The 16,722-nt window shown below is 41.9% G+C and overlaps 1 protein-coding gene across 1 annotated transcript in view; it reads left to right on the top strand.

Moving 5' to 3' along the window:
• The window catches only part of LOC129867869 (NACHT, LRR and PYD domains-containing protein 12-like), a 222,679-nt gene extending 211,567 nt beyond the window's left edge, over window positions 1–11,112 (top strand). Inside the window, exons 9-12 of the mRNA XM_055941348.1 lie at window positions 7,823–7,996; window positions 9,488–9,661; window positions 9,973–10,019; window positions 10,416–11,112. Coding sequence (XP_055797323.1) covers window positions 7,823–7,996; window positions 9,488–9,661; window positions 9,973–10,019; window positions 10,416–10,942 — 922 coding nt within the window. The 3' untranslated portion in view covers window positions 10,943–11,112. The remainder of the gene's footprint in view (window positions 1–7,822; window positions 7,997–9,487; window positions 9,662–9,972; window positions 10,020–10,415) is intronic.
• The last annotated feature ends 5,610 nt before the right edge of the window (window positions 11,113–16,722 follow it).

The raw sequence follows: 16,722 nt of genomic DNA, 5'->3' as shown, positions 1-16,722 counted from the left end.
TCTTTGGGGGACATGACACCAAAGCTAAGAGGTAAGATGACAATTTTATGAAGAATTTATTACGTTAATTTCCCAAAAAAATAGCTATCTTAAGATGAATGCACTTACTGTAAATCACTCTGGATAAGAGCATCTGCTAAATCAGGGGTTCTCAATCCGGGGTCTGTGGAGGTACTGCAGGGGTTCTCAATCCGGGGTCTGTGGAGGTACTGCAGGGGTTCTCAATCCGGGGTCTGTGGAGGTACTGCAGGGGTTCTCAATCCGGGGTCTGTGGAGGTACTGCAGGGGTTCTCAATCCGGGGTCTGTGGAGGTACTGCAGGGGTTCTCAATCCGGGGTCTGTGGAGGTACTGCAGGGGTTCCACGGCACCCTGACTGTACTCGTGGCAATGTAAGACATTTGATAGAATTTTCACGACACGACCACTTTGCCTACTCTTAATTATTGCCTAATATAATATAATTAATATTTTTTTAACCAATTCTGATCGTTGTTACAAGCAGAATTTGGACAATATTACCGTTATATCAACACACTCTTCACACCCGTTTAACAACTCTAAATAGCTTTGGCATAGTAGGCATCAAGTCCCTTGCCAATAATGTTGCCTACAACGTTGCAACAATGTTCATTTTCATCCAACACATATTACCCCCTAGATGCCTTCAATCTCCCAATTTATAGCCACGCCCAATTTAGGATTATTATTTAACAATGTGATGTTGCGCTCCAAAGGGAGAACTTGAAATAACATGATGTAGATAATTCAATAATCAAAAGATAAACGTGTTTATTTTACACTCTTAGAAAAGAAGGTTCCTTATAGAACCAAAAAGGCTTCTATCACTTCCTTAATATATGGAACCACTAAAAGTTATATATATTTTTGGTTTCAGTGAAGAAGAACCTCTAGAGTTCCGATCAACGAAAGGTGGATGTTTTGAGGATGTGAACCCAGCAGCCCTCCAGTGGTCAGATCAATTCCTCTCGTTTTTTCCAGCGTCCGGCCCAGGATTTGAACCTGCCACCTTTCAGCCACAGCTCCAACGCCTTAGCCACTGGGCGAAAACCTGAGTTAATCTTCAGAAATAGGCATTAGTACATCTGCTAAAATAAAGTCAGAACTCAATGCAGACATACATGGTATCACTTGTGATACATAATTATTATACATAAATCATTGCCAAAAGCACAACACACACTGTTGCATGTAGGTCTATATTATTTATAGATTGATCATATAGAAATATAAAACATTATTTTTAACTACTACAAAGCAATTACATGTGACGCAGGAACCACTGACTCACTGCATTATTCTATAGTATTATCAAGACACCTGCTGTTAACTCTTAACTACTTAGGACAGCTCACGAGGTGTCCTAAATATCTGCCGACTAGGTGGGACTAGAGACTTCATGCATAGCTTTAATTTATACCCATAAGTGTAAAATGTCTTTATTCTCAGCACTTATACAACCAATTTTCTACTCTGAGACACATTGGCGATATGGGTCCAGATCTCAACATATTGTTATAAAAAACGTATGATGTTTGTTTAACATAATAATAAAAAATGAATATTACTAATGTAACCCACTGTAAAGACTGGGTTTAATTGATTGTGTTGCACTGCTCATGTCCGCGTTCTGGAACTGTCCGCGTCCCCGTACAGAACTGTCCGCGTCCACGTACAGAACTGTCCGCGTCCACGTACGGTGTGGCGCCAAGCATATTGTCCGGTTACGCGCAGAGTTGGCTGAGGTGATCTTGGAGAATAACGACGGAGTTCACTACAGTGTTGAGACACCGAAGTTCAGTGTTCAATTAGCTTTTTTCTTTACGTTCAGGGACAGTATGAGTGTAGCCAGATCCTGTTCACTCTCTATCCTTGTTTCATTTTGTGGTTCACCGGATTCGTCATTTTCATCGAGACGAGGTACAGAACGACCAGCTAGCTAGCCAAGCTAGTCGGTACAGCTCGGTAAGCTAGCTAGCTACTATACCAGCAGCATCCTAGTTAACTTAGCTAACAATACATAATTCTCTCGTTGACGGATGCTGGCTACCTCTGTCCGGTTCTCCTCTCTTCACTAGATGGACGGTAACTTTAGTGTTTAACCCCTCTGTGTCCAAGGACCAATCTTTTGAATATTATTTTCAGGGCGCCTCAATAGCAGGTATTGAACACCGGGTAAATAATCACTAGTCAGAGCCTCAACCTCAGTAAACATTCATTATAAAAAACATCTTAATATCTGATATTGCGAGTAAACAACCTCGGAATAGAAAAGACAAGAGTGCGTCTTCCAGCCCACCAATAAATTACATAATTCAACCCTCCCGGTTAGTAAATTTACCTCAACATGCCCCCGGAGAAGGCAGAGTAACGACACCAGCCTTTTAGCGAGGCGGACAGGCTGACTACAACGCTCGCGTCGCTAAATTAATTTCGTTATTAAAAATGACACACTGCTCGCACACGCAGTTCGCGCTTCATCTCCTCATTGGTTTATAGAAGCAGCTACCCACGTGCCATCTCCTCATTGGTTTATAGAAGCAGGTACCCACGTGTCATCTCCTCATTGGTTTATAGCAGCAGGTACCCACGTACCATCTCCTCATTTAGCAAAAAAACATAACTTAACATAAACATAACTTCTTTAAAGAATAAAAGCTCATTTACGAACATTTCTGAAAATGGATATATAGCTTTTTGGAATGAAAGTCTTCTTATGTTTCCCCATCTGAGCTCAGAGTAGATGAGAGATGTAATGTTTGTCTCTGTTGTGTTGAAGTCCAATCAAGCAGGAGAGACCAGCCTCCCCTGTTCCCAGCTGTGTGTCCATGAAGAGTGACTGGTCTATGAGTCATCCTATAAACTTTAGAGAGGGAGACTTTTCTACTGAACAAAGGTAAGAAGAACTCATGGGTCATGGTCAGCGAGTTAAACAACACTGTCTCTAGTCATTTCTCCTCTCCCATTTTCCCATTTCTTTTGTTGTTTTCATAATCCATAGGCTAATCCTTTTGTTTATTTCCATAGTCCTAAAACAATAATAATCAAACACGACATTCCCCCCCTGTGTGTGTGTGTGTGTGTGTGTGTGTGTGTGTGTGTGTGTGTGTGTGTGTGTGTGTGTGTGTGTGTGTGTACTCCCTGGATGAGGAGATGTAATCTCATGTTTTGTCCACAGAAACCAACAGGAGAGATCAGAGTCAGAGATTCTCAGTGGTCAGTCTTCCCAGAGTCATCAAACAGACCTGGACTCCATATTCAGTGTATGTGGTCCTGTTATGTACATTTGTTTTTGTTTACCTCAAGTAAAGTTGATCTGTCAATCATTCATTAATGTGTTAATGAGAAACATTTATTCTCTTGCTTAACTCATTTACTTAATTTATTCCAGATGCTTGAAGAGAAAATTATGACATTTGTGAAGAACGAGCTGAAGATGTTCAAGAGGATTCTTAGTCCAGAACTCCCAGAAGGCTTTGAGAGTCAGAAGCAGGATAAGGAAGTGGTGGATGCTGAAGATGAGAAGCAGGAGAGCAGTGCCAGAGAGGGGGCTCTGAAGATCACACTGCACGTCCTGAGGAAAATGAACCAGAAGGAGCTTGCTGACACACTGGAGAAATGTAAGATGTAAGATCTGTCTGCCTCATGTTGAACGCTGTTTTATAACATTTAAAAGCTGTAGCTAAAGTACAGCTAAAGTAGCTGTGTAACTCAATGATATTGTAGCAGCCTTAACACAACACCTAGTGACCTCATCAAGTAGCAGCAGGGATGTGTTGTGGTGACTAATTTAGAGAGAGAGAGACAACATTAATAATACCATAAATAATACCAATAATAATATAATCAGTCACACCAGTCTGTAATGCATTATGAAAACATTTACACATTTATACAGTCAGTTAAGAAAATAAACTTCTTCTGGCTGCAAGCCCGACGTCGGCTCACCACCAAATACAAAAAAGGACAGACATTTTTCACAGCACAGGTAGCATGCACAAAACCAACCTAACTAACCAAGAACCAACCAAACTAACCAAGAACCAACCAAACTAACCAAGAAACAACTTCATCAGATGACAGTCTTATGACATGTTATTCAATAAATCTGTTTTGTTCGAAAAATGTGCATATTTGAGCTATAAATCAGTTTTACATTGCAGCTACCATCACAGCTACCATCAGAAATGGCACCGAAGCAGCCAGAGTAATTACAGACACCAACGTCAAATACCTAAATACTCATCATAAAACATTTCTGAAAAATACATGGTGTACAGCAAATGAAAGACAAGCATCTTGTGATTCCAGCCAATATTTCCGATTTCTTAAGTGTTTTACAGCGAAAACACAATATAGCATTATATTAGCTTACCACAATAGCCAGAAACACAAGCCATTTACCAGCAGCAAAAGTTAGCGATCGTAACAAACCAGCAAAAGATATATAATTTTTGACTAAGCTTGATAAGCTTCATCAGATGACAGTCCTATAACATCAGGTTATACAATACACTTATGTTCTGTTCGAAAATATGCATATTTAGAGCTGAAATCAGTGGTTATACATTGTGCTAACGTAGCATCTTTTTCCCACAACGTCCGGATATTTTTCTGACACTCACATATTCTGACCAAATAACTATTCATAAACATGACTAAAAAATACATGTTGTATAGGAAATGATAGATACACTAGTTCTTAATGCAATCGCAGTGTTAGAATTCTAAAAATAACTTCATTATGACATCCAGCTTAGTTATAGAGAGAGAGTACCCAAAATCTGGGCCCAAACGACTAGTACAACATGTTCGACAGATATATGAAATAGCATCATAAAATGGGTCCTACTTTTGATGATTTTCCATCAGAATGTTGTACAAGGGGTCCTTTGTCGGGAACAATCGTTGTTTGGATTTAGAATGTCCTCTTCTCCAGTCAATTAGCACGGAAAGCTAGCCAAGTGGCGCAAAGCTCTCCTTCCTGAACATATGCAGACAAAGCAACACGGCTAACGTCCCGAAAAAATTTCAATAATCTAATAAAACTATATTGAAAAAACATACTTTACGATGATATTGTCACATGTATCAAATAAAATCAAAGCCGGAGATATTAGTCGTCTATAACGACAGCTTTACAGAAGGTAATACCAGGTCACTTCTCGCGCGTTCCAGAAAACAGGAAATTGGGGTCACGTCATGCCAAGAGCTTTTATTCGACCTCAGATGATGTTATACACTCCATTTCTTCTCTCACTGCCTGTTGACATCTAGTGGAAGGCGTATGAAGTGCATGTATACTAATAAATATCAAGGACATTTATAGGCAGGCCCTAGAACAGAGCATCGATTTCAGATTTTCCACTTCCTGTCAGGAAGTTTGCTGCAAAATGAGTTCTGTTTTACTCACAGATATAATTCAAACGGTTTTAGAAACTAGAGAGTGTTTTCTATCCAATAGTAATAATAATATGCATATTGTACGAGCAAGAATTGAGTACGAGGCCGTTTGAAATGGGCACCTTTTATCCAGGCTACTCAATACTGCCCTTGCAGCCCAAAGAGGTTAATAGAATAAATTATTATAATCTAAAACTTTATAACAGTCCTGCAATACTGTAGGCCTTAAAACAGACGTAATATTAATATCCTCTGTGTTATTTCTTCATTCAGATGAGCTTGCTGTGATTTGCCAACGTGAACTCAAATCTAATCTAAAGAAGAAGTTTCAATGTGTATTTGAGGGGATCGCTAAACAAGGAAACGCAACACTTCTCAATAAGATCTACACAGAGCTCTACATCACAGAGGGTGGAACAGGAGAGGTCAATAATGAACATGAGCTGAGACAGATTGAGACAACAACCAGGAAACAAGCAAGACCAGAGACTGCAGTCAAATGTAACGACATCTTCACACCCTTAACTGGACAAGACAAACGTATCAGAACTGTGCTGACAAAGGGAGTCGCTGGCATTGGAAAAACAGTCTCTGTGCAGAAGTTCATTCTGGACTGGGCTGAAGGAAAAGCAAATCAGGATGTCCAATTTGTATTTTCATTCCCTTTTCGGGAGCTGAATTTGATGAAAGAGGACAAACACACTTTCATTGAACTTCTCAATCACTTCTCAATGGAAACCAAAGAATCAAGAATCTCCAACTACGACAAGTACAAAGTTCTGTTCATCTTTGATGGTCTGGATGAGTGCCGACTGCCCCTAGACTTCCAGAAGAACAAGATCTGTTGGGACGTCACAGAGTCAACCTCAGTGGATGTTCTGCTGACAAATCTCATCAAGGGAAATCTGCTTCCCTCTGCTCTCCTCTGGATTACTACCCGACCTGCAGCAGCCAATAAGATCCCTTCAGGGTGTGTTCACCAGGTGACAGAGGTACGAGGGTTCAATGACCCACAGAAGGAGGAGTACTTCAGGAAGAGATTCAGTGATGAGGACCTGGCCAGCAGAATCATCTCACACATAAAGACATCAAGGAGCCTCCACATCATGTGCCACATTCCAGTCTTCTGTTGGATTTCTGCAACAGTCCTTGAACACATGCTGGAACATAAGAAAGAAGAGATGCCCAAGACTCTGACTGAGATGTACACACACCTTGTGGTGTTTCATACCAAACAGAAGAATGAAAAGTATCTTGGGAAAGAAGAGACAGGTCCACACTGGAATAAAGAGAGCATTCTGTCACTGGGAAAACTGGCTTTTCAACAGCTTGTGAAGGGCAATCTGATTTTCTATGAAGAAGACCTGAAAGTGGCTGGCATTGATGTCAATGAAGCCTCAGTGTACTCAGGATTGTGCACACAGTTCTTTAAAGAGGAATGTGTGCTGTACCAGGACAAGGTGTACTGCTTTGTGCATCTGAGCATTCAGGAGTTTCTGGCTGCTGTATATGTGTTCCTCTCATTCATCAACAACAATGAGAATCTAATGGACAAACTGCAAACAAAGTCCAGTGTCTTTTCTCTGCTGTTCGGAAACGTGTCTGAAGTTAGTTTCTACAAGAGTGCTGTGGATAAACAAACAAAAGAAAAGTCTGAAGTTACTTTCTACAAGAGTGCTGTGGATAAAGCCTTACAAAGTGAGACGGGAAACCTGGACCTTTTCCTCCGCTTCCTTCTGGGCCTCTCACTGGAGTCCAATCAGAAGCACTTACAAGGTCTACTGACAAAGACAAGAAGCAGCTCACAGACCCATGAAGAAACAGTGAAGTACATCAAGGAGAAGATCAGGGAGAATCACTCTCCAGAGAGGAGCATCAATCTGTTCCACTGTCTAAATGAACTGAATGACCATTCTCTAGTGGAGGAGATCCAAAGCTTCCTGAACTCAGGAAGTCTTTCAGAAGACGAACTGTCACCTGCACAGTGGTCAGCTCTGGTCTTTGTGTTGCTGACTTCAGAAAAGGAGCTGGATGTGTTTGACCTGAAGAAATACTCCAGATCAGAGGAAGGTCTTCTGAGGCTGCTGCCAGTGGTCAAAGCCTCCAGAGCTGTTCTGTGAGTAAATAAAATGACATATAAGAACTAATCATCAGGAAGAAATATCCAGTTTAGAGAAAAATATGCATAATAATATGTGTATAATATTATATTGAAAAACATATTGAATAAATGCATTGATGTTCACATTAGTATAACATTTTGACCATACAATTCTCGGAGATGGAAGATGAATCTATATGTTGTTTTAGAGAATAAACTAAATGCATCTGCCATTGTCCTTCTACACTACTGGTGTTAAATTAACAGTGTGTTTGAAGTCATGATGATCTCTTTGTCAGGCTGTCAGGCTGCCTAGTCACAGAGGAAGGCTGTGCTTCTCTGGTCTCAGCTCTGAGGTCAAACCCCTCACACCTGAGAGAGCTGGACCTGAGTAACAATGACCTGAAGGATTCAGGAGTGAAGCTGCTCTCTGCTGGACTGGAGAATCCCCACTGTAAACTGGAGACTCTGAGGTCAGTATTCCTGTAGTTGGTCAACAAGTGATAACTGTTCACCAGATCCACATGTGTTTACGAGGCACATAGTCCACACCATATGTGTTTGGACAGTGAAGCTTACAGTTTTACATTTGGTGCTCTGCTCCAGCATTTTGGATTTGAGATATAATGTTTCATATTAGGTGACAGTACAGAATGTCACCTTTTATTTGAGGTTAAAGGTGAGAGGTTAGCATGTTTTATTTTTCTAAATGGTGAAACAGACATGTATTAAACTACCCTCAAATAAAAGGTGATACCCTCAAAGAATAGCAGTGTGGTTTAAGGTACAAGGGGAGACCCAGATGGCACGGGAGGCAGATGGTTAGAGTCTTTGATATTTATTAATATACTAAAAGGGGAAGGCAAGAGAATGGTCGTCGACAGGCAAAAGGTCATAACCAGATCAGAGTCCAGAAGGTACAGTTTGGCAGGCAGGCTAGAGGTCAGGACAGGCAGAATGGTCAGACAGGCTAGAGGTCAGGACAGGCAGAATGGTCAGGCAGGCTAGAGGTCAGGACAGGCAGAATGGTCAGGCAGGCTAGAGGTCAGGACAGGCAGAATGGTCAGGCAGGCTAGAGGTCAGGACAGGCAGAATGGTCAGGCAGGCTAGAGGTCAGGACAGGCAGAATGGTCAGGCAGGCTAGAGGTCAGGCAGAATGGTCAGGCAGGCTAGAGGTCAAGACAGGCAGAATGGTCAGGCAGGCTAGAGGTCAGGACAGGCAGAATGGTCAGGCAGGCTAGAGGTCAGGACAGGCAGAATGGTCAGGCAGGCTAGAGGTCAGGCAGGCTAGAGGTCAGGACAGGCTGAATGGTAAGGCAGGCTAGAGGTCAGGACAGGCAGAATGGTCAGGCAGGCTAGAGGTCAGGACAGGCAGAATGGTCAGGCAGGCTAGAGGTCAGGCAGGCTAGAGGTCAGGACAGGCTGAATGGTAAGGCAGGCTAGAGGTCAGGACAGGCAGAATGGTCAGGCAGGCTAGAGGTGAGGACAGGCAGAATGGTCAGGCAGGCTAGAGGTCAGGACAGGCAGAATGGTCAGGCAGGCTAGAGGTGAGGACAGGCAGAATGGTCAGGCAGGCTAGAGGTCAGGACAGGCAGAATGGTCAGGCAGGCGGGTACAGAGTCCAGAAAACAGGCAAGGGACAAAAGCCGGGAGGACTATCAAAACATAATAGAAGCAGGAGTAGGGAAAAACGCTGGTTGACTTGATGAACATACAAGACGAACTGATACAGAGAAACAGGAAACACAGGGATATATACACCAGGGAAACACAGGGATATATACACCAGGGAAACACAGGGATATATACACCAGGGAAAAAGCGACACCTGGAGGGGGTGGAGACAATCACAAGACAGGTGAAACAGATCAGGGTGTGACATGAATATGGAGAAAAATATACTGCCACTATTTTCACCACCAAAGAATATCAGTGTGATTTTAATATGATTTGACTCTTTGCAGGCTGTCAGGCTGTCTAGTCACAGAGGAAGGCTGTGCTTCTCTGGTCTCAGCTCTGAGGTCAAACCCCTCACACCTGAGAGAGCTGGACCTGAGCTACAATCACCCAGGAGACTCAGGAGTCAGACTGCTCTCTGCTGGACTGGAGGATCCACACTGCAGACTGGAGAAACTCAAGTATGTAGAGGGTTTATGTCAATGTTCATATCAGACATGTTTGACTTATCAGGCAAGTTAAGACACACATTCTTACCACCACTTGGACAAAGTTACATGCTGACTGTGTGTGTGTGTGTGTGTGTGTGTGTGTGTGTGTGTGTGTGTGTGTGTGTGTGTGTGTGTGTGTGTGTGTGTGTGTGTGTGTGTGTGTGTGTGTGTGTGTGTGTGTGTGTGTGTGTGTGTGTGTGTGTGTGTGTGTGTGTGTGCGTGTGTGTGTGAGTTCAGGTGTATCCCTCAATGACTGTCTGTTCTTCTGCTTACCGCTACAGTGTGGAACATGGTGGAGAGAACAGAATGAAACCTGGGCTTAGAAAATGTGAGTGTTGACTGCTGTGAAGAATATGACTAAGAATAAGTCTTAATTCAAGTTAAGTCAAAGACCACATGTAATTACTGACTTGGTCATATTAAATATCAGCTGTAGTTCTACAGAAGCAGAAATCAGGGACACCAACGTTTACAAAGAGTTGATTTGACAATGTGTGTGTGTGTGTGTGTGTGTGTGTGTGTGTGTGTGTGTAATTAATGGGAATCAGTGTGTTTTATATTACCATACAGTATAACATATGATCATTCAACAAGTCTCAAGTTACCTTAACTTCTGCTTTTGATACCTAGAAACATCTACATTAAATGAATTAGTGAAAAGTGAGTTAACATTCTAATGTGAATGATGATGATTTCTAATATTGTGTCTGGTTTCATCCATCAGATGTCTGTGATCTCACACTGGACCCAAACACAGTAAACAGACTCCTCTCTCTGTCTGAGGAGAACAGAAAGGTGACATGGAGGAGAGAGGAGCAGCCGTATCCTGATCACCCAGAGAGATTTGAGGACTGTGGACTGGTGCTGTGTAGAGAGGGTCTGACTGGGCGCTGTTACTGGGAGGTAGAGAGGAGTGGGTACAGGGCTGTTATAGGAGTGACATATAAAGGAATCAGCAGGAGAGGAAGGTTTGGTGACTGTCTGATTGGATACAATGACAAGTCCTGGAGTCTGTTCTGCTCTGACAACCGTTACACTGCCAGGCACAATATTAATTCCACTACCATAGACGTCCGCCCCTCCAGCCCCCACAGAGTAGGAGTGTATCTGGACTGGTCAGCCGGAACTCTGTCCTTCTATAGAGCCTCCTCTGACACACTGACCCACCTGTACACATTCACCTCCACATTCACTGAGCCCCTCTATCCAGGGTTTTGGGTTGATGATGACTCCTCAGTGTCCCTGAAATAATAACCTGACACACACACACACACACACACACTGGACACACACACACACACACTGGACACACTGGACACACACACACACACACACACACACACTGGACACACACACACACACACACTGGACACACACACACACTGGACAGACACACACACACTGGACACACACACACACACTGGACAGACACACCCACACTGTACACACACACACACACACACACACTTGACAAACACACACTGACACTGGACACATAGGACACACACACACACACACTGGACAAACAAACACACACACACACACACACTGGAGAAACACACACACACACAGGACACACACACACACACATGCGTGTCTTCCTATAATTGTGACATTAACACCGTTAAAATACCAATGTGATCATTTGTTGTCTTTTATGTTGAATAACAGATTGTATAATTATATATGGACATACGATACATAGTTGTACAAGTATACAAGGATATATTGTACTTTTCATAATAAAACATAGTTGAAACAAGAAAAGCATGTTAATTGTGAAAACAGTTTGGTTATTGATGTTACGTTTCCTCTGTCAGGTTGACGTTAACCTGCGACTGGTTGAAACATGAAACAAATATGAAATGAAATACAAACAATTAAATATGTGGAATAGAATTAAACAAATTGTACAATAGAGTGTTGTCATGCAGGGTCACTATAGCAACAGAGTGTTGTAATGCAGGGTCACTATAGCAACGTTGTGTTGTGATGCAGGGTCACTATAGCAACGTTGTGTTGTGATGCATGTTCACTATAGCAACAGAGTGTTGTGATGCAGGGTCACTATAGGAACAGAGTGTTGTGATGCAGGGTTACTATAGCAACAGAGTGTTGTAATGCAGGGTTACTATAGCAACAGAGTTCACTCTCTCTGCTCTCTCTGCCCTCTGTTCTCTCACTGCTCTCTCTCTGCTCTCCCTCTGCTCTCTCTTCTCTCTCTCTGCCCTCTATCTTTCTCTCTGATCTCTCTTTCTTTTTGCTCTCTTCTCTCTCTCTCTGCTCTCTCTCTGTTCTTTGCTCTCTCTCCCTCTGCTGCTCTCTCTTTTCTCTGCTCTCTCTGCTCGCTCTCTGTTCTCTCTCTGCTCTCTCACTCTCTTTGCTTTCTCAGCCTGCTCTCTCTGTTCTCTGCTCTCTCTCTGCTCTCTGCTCTCTCTCTCTGCCCTCTCTGCTCTCTCTCTGCCCTCTCTGCTCTCTCTCTCTCTGCTCTCTCTCTCTTGCTTTCTCAGCCTGCTCTCTGTTCTCTCCTCTCAGCCTACTCTCTGCTCTCTCTTCTCTTTGCTCTCACTCACTCTCTCTCTGCTCTCTCTGTTCTCTGCTCTCTCTGCCCTTTGTTCTCTCTGCTCTCTCTTTTCTCTGCTCTCTCTGTTTTCTGCTCTCTCTACCCTCTCTCTGCTGTCTCTCTCTGCTCTCTCTGCTCTCTGCCCTCTCTCTCTGCTCTCTCAGCTCTCTCTCTCTCCCTCTCTGCCTTCTCTCTGCTCTCTCTCTCTGCTCTCTCAGCCTGCTCTCTCTGCTCTCACCCTCTCTCTCTCAATTCAATTCAATTCAATTGACTTTATTGACATGGCAAGTTCGTTATTACTTACATTGTCAAAGTATACATATCGAAAAATAAAAATCAAATATATATGTATATATATACAAAATATATATATATTTATATATAAATATATGGTGGGACCAACAGCAATAATAACAGTAGTAGTGGACATGGGATTACCATTAACAACAACTACAACAACAATATTAATCAGAACAACAATAAATTAAAGCAACAGTAGTAGACCAGTGTCAATATGACTTGAGAAGACATATGACCTGGTATGAAAGGCAAAACAAAACTAAGCTAAATGGGAAATATTATCAACATTACTTTGCATTTTTCACTGGCTGTCCCTCAGGTTGTGGCAGGAGGACACATATTTGGCTGCCAAAACTGCACATTTTGGCTTTTCACCCAATAAATATTAGATTTTTTCTTCATCTTTTATAGTTTCAAATTCTTTGTATTGAGTTATAATTTTGGGAAAGAAATATGCTCTTAGGTCTGAGTATTTGTCACAGTGTAGTAGGAAATGCACCTCTGTCTCTACCTCTCCTCTGGAGCAGAGTGAGCACAGCCTGTCCTCTCTGGGCAGCCAGGTTTGTCTGTGACGACCGGCCTCTATAGCCAGACGGTGCTCACTGAGTCTGTACCTAGTCAATGTTTTCCTCAGTTTTCTATCAGTCACAGTGGTCATATAGTCTGCCACCATGTACTGTCTGTTTAGAGCCAAATAGCATTGAAGTTTACTTTGATTTTTTGTGGTGTCTTTCCAATAGGTTATATATTTTTATTTTTGTTTTGTGATGATTTGGTTGGGCCAGATTTTCTGAGGGCTGTCCCGAGGCTCTATGGGGTTGGTTTGGGTTGGTGAACTGAGCCTCAGAACCAGCTGGCTGAGGGGACTCTTCTCTGGTTTCATCTCTTGACATTGTAGAGCTGTGTGATGGAATGTTTTAATGTCACTTGTTTTTAGATGGTTGTAAAATTTGATGGCTCTTTTTTCTATTCGAATGAGGAGGGGGTATTGGCCTAATTCTGCCCTACATGCGTTATTTGGAGTTTTTCTTTGTACTTGCAATACAGTCTTGCAAAGCTCTGCATGCAATATTTCAGTTGGATGTTTGTCCCATTTAGTAAATTCATTATTAGAGAGTGGACCCCATACTTCACTGCCATATAGAGCAATTGGTTCTATAACTGATTGAAAAATTTTGAGCCACATTCTAATTGGAATTTCAATTTTGATGTTCCTTTTAATGGCATAGAATGTTCTTCTTGCTTTGTCTCTCAGCTCATTCACAGCCATGTGAAAGCTACCTGTGTTGCTCATATTTAGTCCTAGATATGTGTAGTTTTTGGTGTGTTCTAATAGAACTGTGTCCAAATAGAATTTATATTTGTCATCCTTATTTCCCGACCTTTTTTGGAATATCATTATATTTGTTTTTTTTAGGTTAACGGTCAGAGCCCAGGTCTGACAGGACCTGTGAAGACGATCTAGGTGCTGCTGTAACCCCTCTTTAGTGGGAGACAGCAGCACCAGGTCATCTGCGTACAGCAGACACTTGATTTCAGTGTTGTGTAGGGTGATACCAGGTGCTGCCGATTCTTCTAATGTTTTTGCCAATTCATTAATGTAGATGTTAAATAATGTTGGACTTATTGGGCAGCCCTGTTTCACTCCCCGCCCCTGAGAGAAGAAGTCTGTTTGCTTGTTGCCAATTTTAATCGCACATTTGTTTTTAGTGTACATTGATTTAATAAAATCATATGTTTTCCCTCCAATAGCACTTTCTATTAGTTTATAAAAAAGACCTTCGTGCCAAATTGAATCAAATGCTTTCTTGGAATCTACAAAACACGAGTAGATTTTGCCTTTGTTTTGGTTAACTTGTTTATCAATTAGAGTGTGGAGGGTGTAAATGTGGTCTGTTGTACGATAATTTTTTAGAAATCCAATCTGGCTTCTGCTCAGGACGTTGTGTTCGTCAAGGAAATGATGTAGTCTGCTATTTATAATACTGCAGAGAATTTTCCCCAAGTTGCTGTTAACGCAAATTCCTCTGTAATTATTTGGGTTAAATTTGTCTCCATTTTTATAGATAGGTGTGATCAATCCCTGGTTCCAAATATCGGGGAAAATACCTGCAGTGAGGATAATGTTGAAGAGTTTGAGTATAGCCAATTTGAATTTGTGGTCTGTATATTTGATCATTTCATTTAAAATACCATCAGCACCACAGACCTTTTTGGGTTGGAGAGTGCATAGTTTTTCCAATAATTCTTCTTCTGTAATTGGGGTATCCACAGGATTCTGATAGTCTTTGACTACTAATTCAAGGATTTGTAATTTTTCTTGTATATCTTTTTGTTCTGGGCTCTTTGTTATATTGCTGTAGAGGTTTGCAAAGTGATTTCTCTACATATCCCCATTTTGGATAGCCAATTCCTCATGATGAGGTTTGTTTAATTTATTCCAATTCTCCCAGAAGTGGTTTGATTCTATGGATTCCTCAATTCCAACCAGCTGATTTCTAATGTGCTGTTCCTTTTTTGTTCTTAGGGTGCGTTTGTATTGCTTCAGTGTTTCCCCATATTGAAGGCGTATATTTTTGTTGTCTGGTTCTCTGTGTTTTTGATTAGATATATTTCTCAATGACTTTCTTAGATTTTTGCAATCATTATCAAACCATTTTTCATTATCTGTTATTTTTGGTTTGCTCTTATGCTTATTTAGATTAGCCAAGGAGGCTAATTTGTCAAATATAAAGTTTATGTTCCTAACGGCCAAATTTACACCTTCATTGCTGAAGGAGAATGTTAAGGCTAAAAAGTTGTCCAGGAGAGATTGTATTTTTTGGCTACTAATTGCTTTTTGGTAGATGTCTGTACTGTTTGCACTCCATCTATAGGCTTGTTTAGTACCATGTAATTTATTGGGCCATGATGCTTCCTGGTTGGGTTCTGCTCTTCTCAGATACACTGTGATTTTACTGTGGTCTGAGAGAGGTGTTAGTGGGCTGACTGAAGGCTCTGAGAGACTCTGGGTTGAGGTCGGTGAGGAAGTAGTCTACAGTGCTGCTGCCAAGGGATGAGCTGTATGTGTACCTACCAAAAGAGTCTCCTCTCAGCCTGCCATTGACTATGTACAGACCCAGTGTTCGACAGAGCCTCAGGAGCTGTACTCCGTTTGAGTTTTTCACTTTGTCATAGTTGTTTCTGTGGGGGTATGTGGGGAGGGAAAGGTTATTGCTTCCTGGTAGGTGTTTATCCCCATGACTGTTAATAGTGTCTTGTTCTTCTGCTGTTCTAGCATTCAGGTCTCCACAGACCAGTACGTTGCCTTGGGCCTGAAAGTGACTAATTTCCCCCTCTATAATAGAGAAGCTCTCTTCGTTGAAGTAGGGTGACTCTGAGGGGGGAATGTATGTGGCACAGAGGAAGACGTTTTTATCTGTCAAGATAGCCTCCTTGTTGATTTTTAACCAGATAAAGAATTCTCCTGTTTTGATCAATTCAATTGAATGAATTAGTTCAGATTTATACCATATTAGCATTCCCCCTGAGTCTCTGCCCTGTTTGATTCCTTTTAATTTAGTGGATGGTATGATTATCTCCCTATAACCTAGTGGACAGCCAGTGGAAACATCACCTCTGCACCATGTTTCCTGTAGTACTACAATATCAACATCATCAATGTCTTTCAGGAAGTCTGGGTTTCTGCTCTTTAACCCAAAAGCAGAGGACTTCAATCCTTGTATATTCCAACATGCAACGTAAAAAGACTTCATAACTTTTTTTATTTTATTTTCTTTACCTTTCAAAATGAGACAAACATTCACAATCCAAGAAGAACCATTAAAACAGGATTTTTCAATTAAAGTAAACTCTTATTTTGCAAATGTGATTTGTTTATCATTTAAGATAGAATTTGTGTCATGCCACTTGGGTGGATGTAGTGTGAGGATGGTGATGTTCTTGTGCTCATCTTACCATGACCCTCGGCCCATCACGTGAGCATAGTAGACTCAGCATTTGTTTAATGTCACTCATTTGGTTGGTGGAGGCTGGGCCAGTTGCTCCTCTCACAGCCTGTGCGTAGCTCTGCCTGCTGGGCTGTGGCTCCTTCAGGTGTGGATCTGCGGTGGGGAGGGGGGGGGGGTGGTAGGCCTCATCTGGGTGGCTCTGAAGCTGGGCTGGGGTG

This window comes from Salvelinus fontinalis, chromosome 2, assembly GCF_029448725.1.
Source record: "Salvelinus fontinalis isolate EN_2023a chromosome 2, ASM2944872v1, whole genome shotgun sequence".
Taxonomy (NCBI): Eukaryota; Metazoa; Chordata; class Actinopteri; order Salmoniformes; family Salmonidae; genus Salvelinus; species Salvelinus fontinalis.
This window is presented reverse-complemented; position numbering and strand designations above follow the sequence as displayed.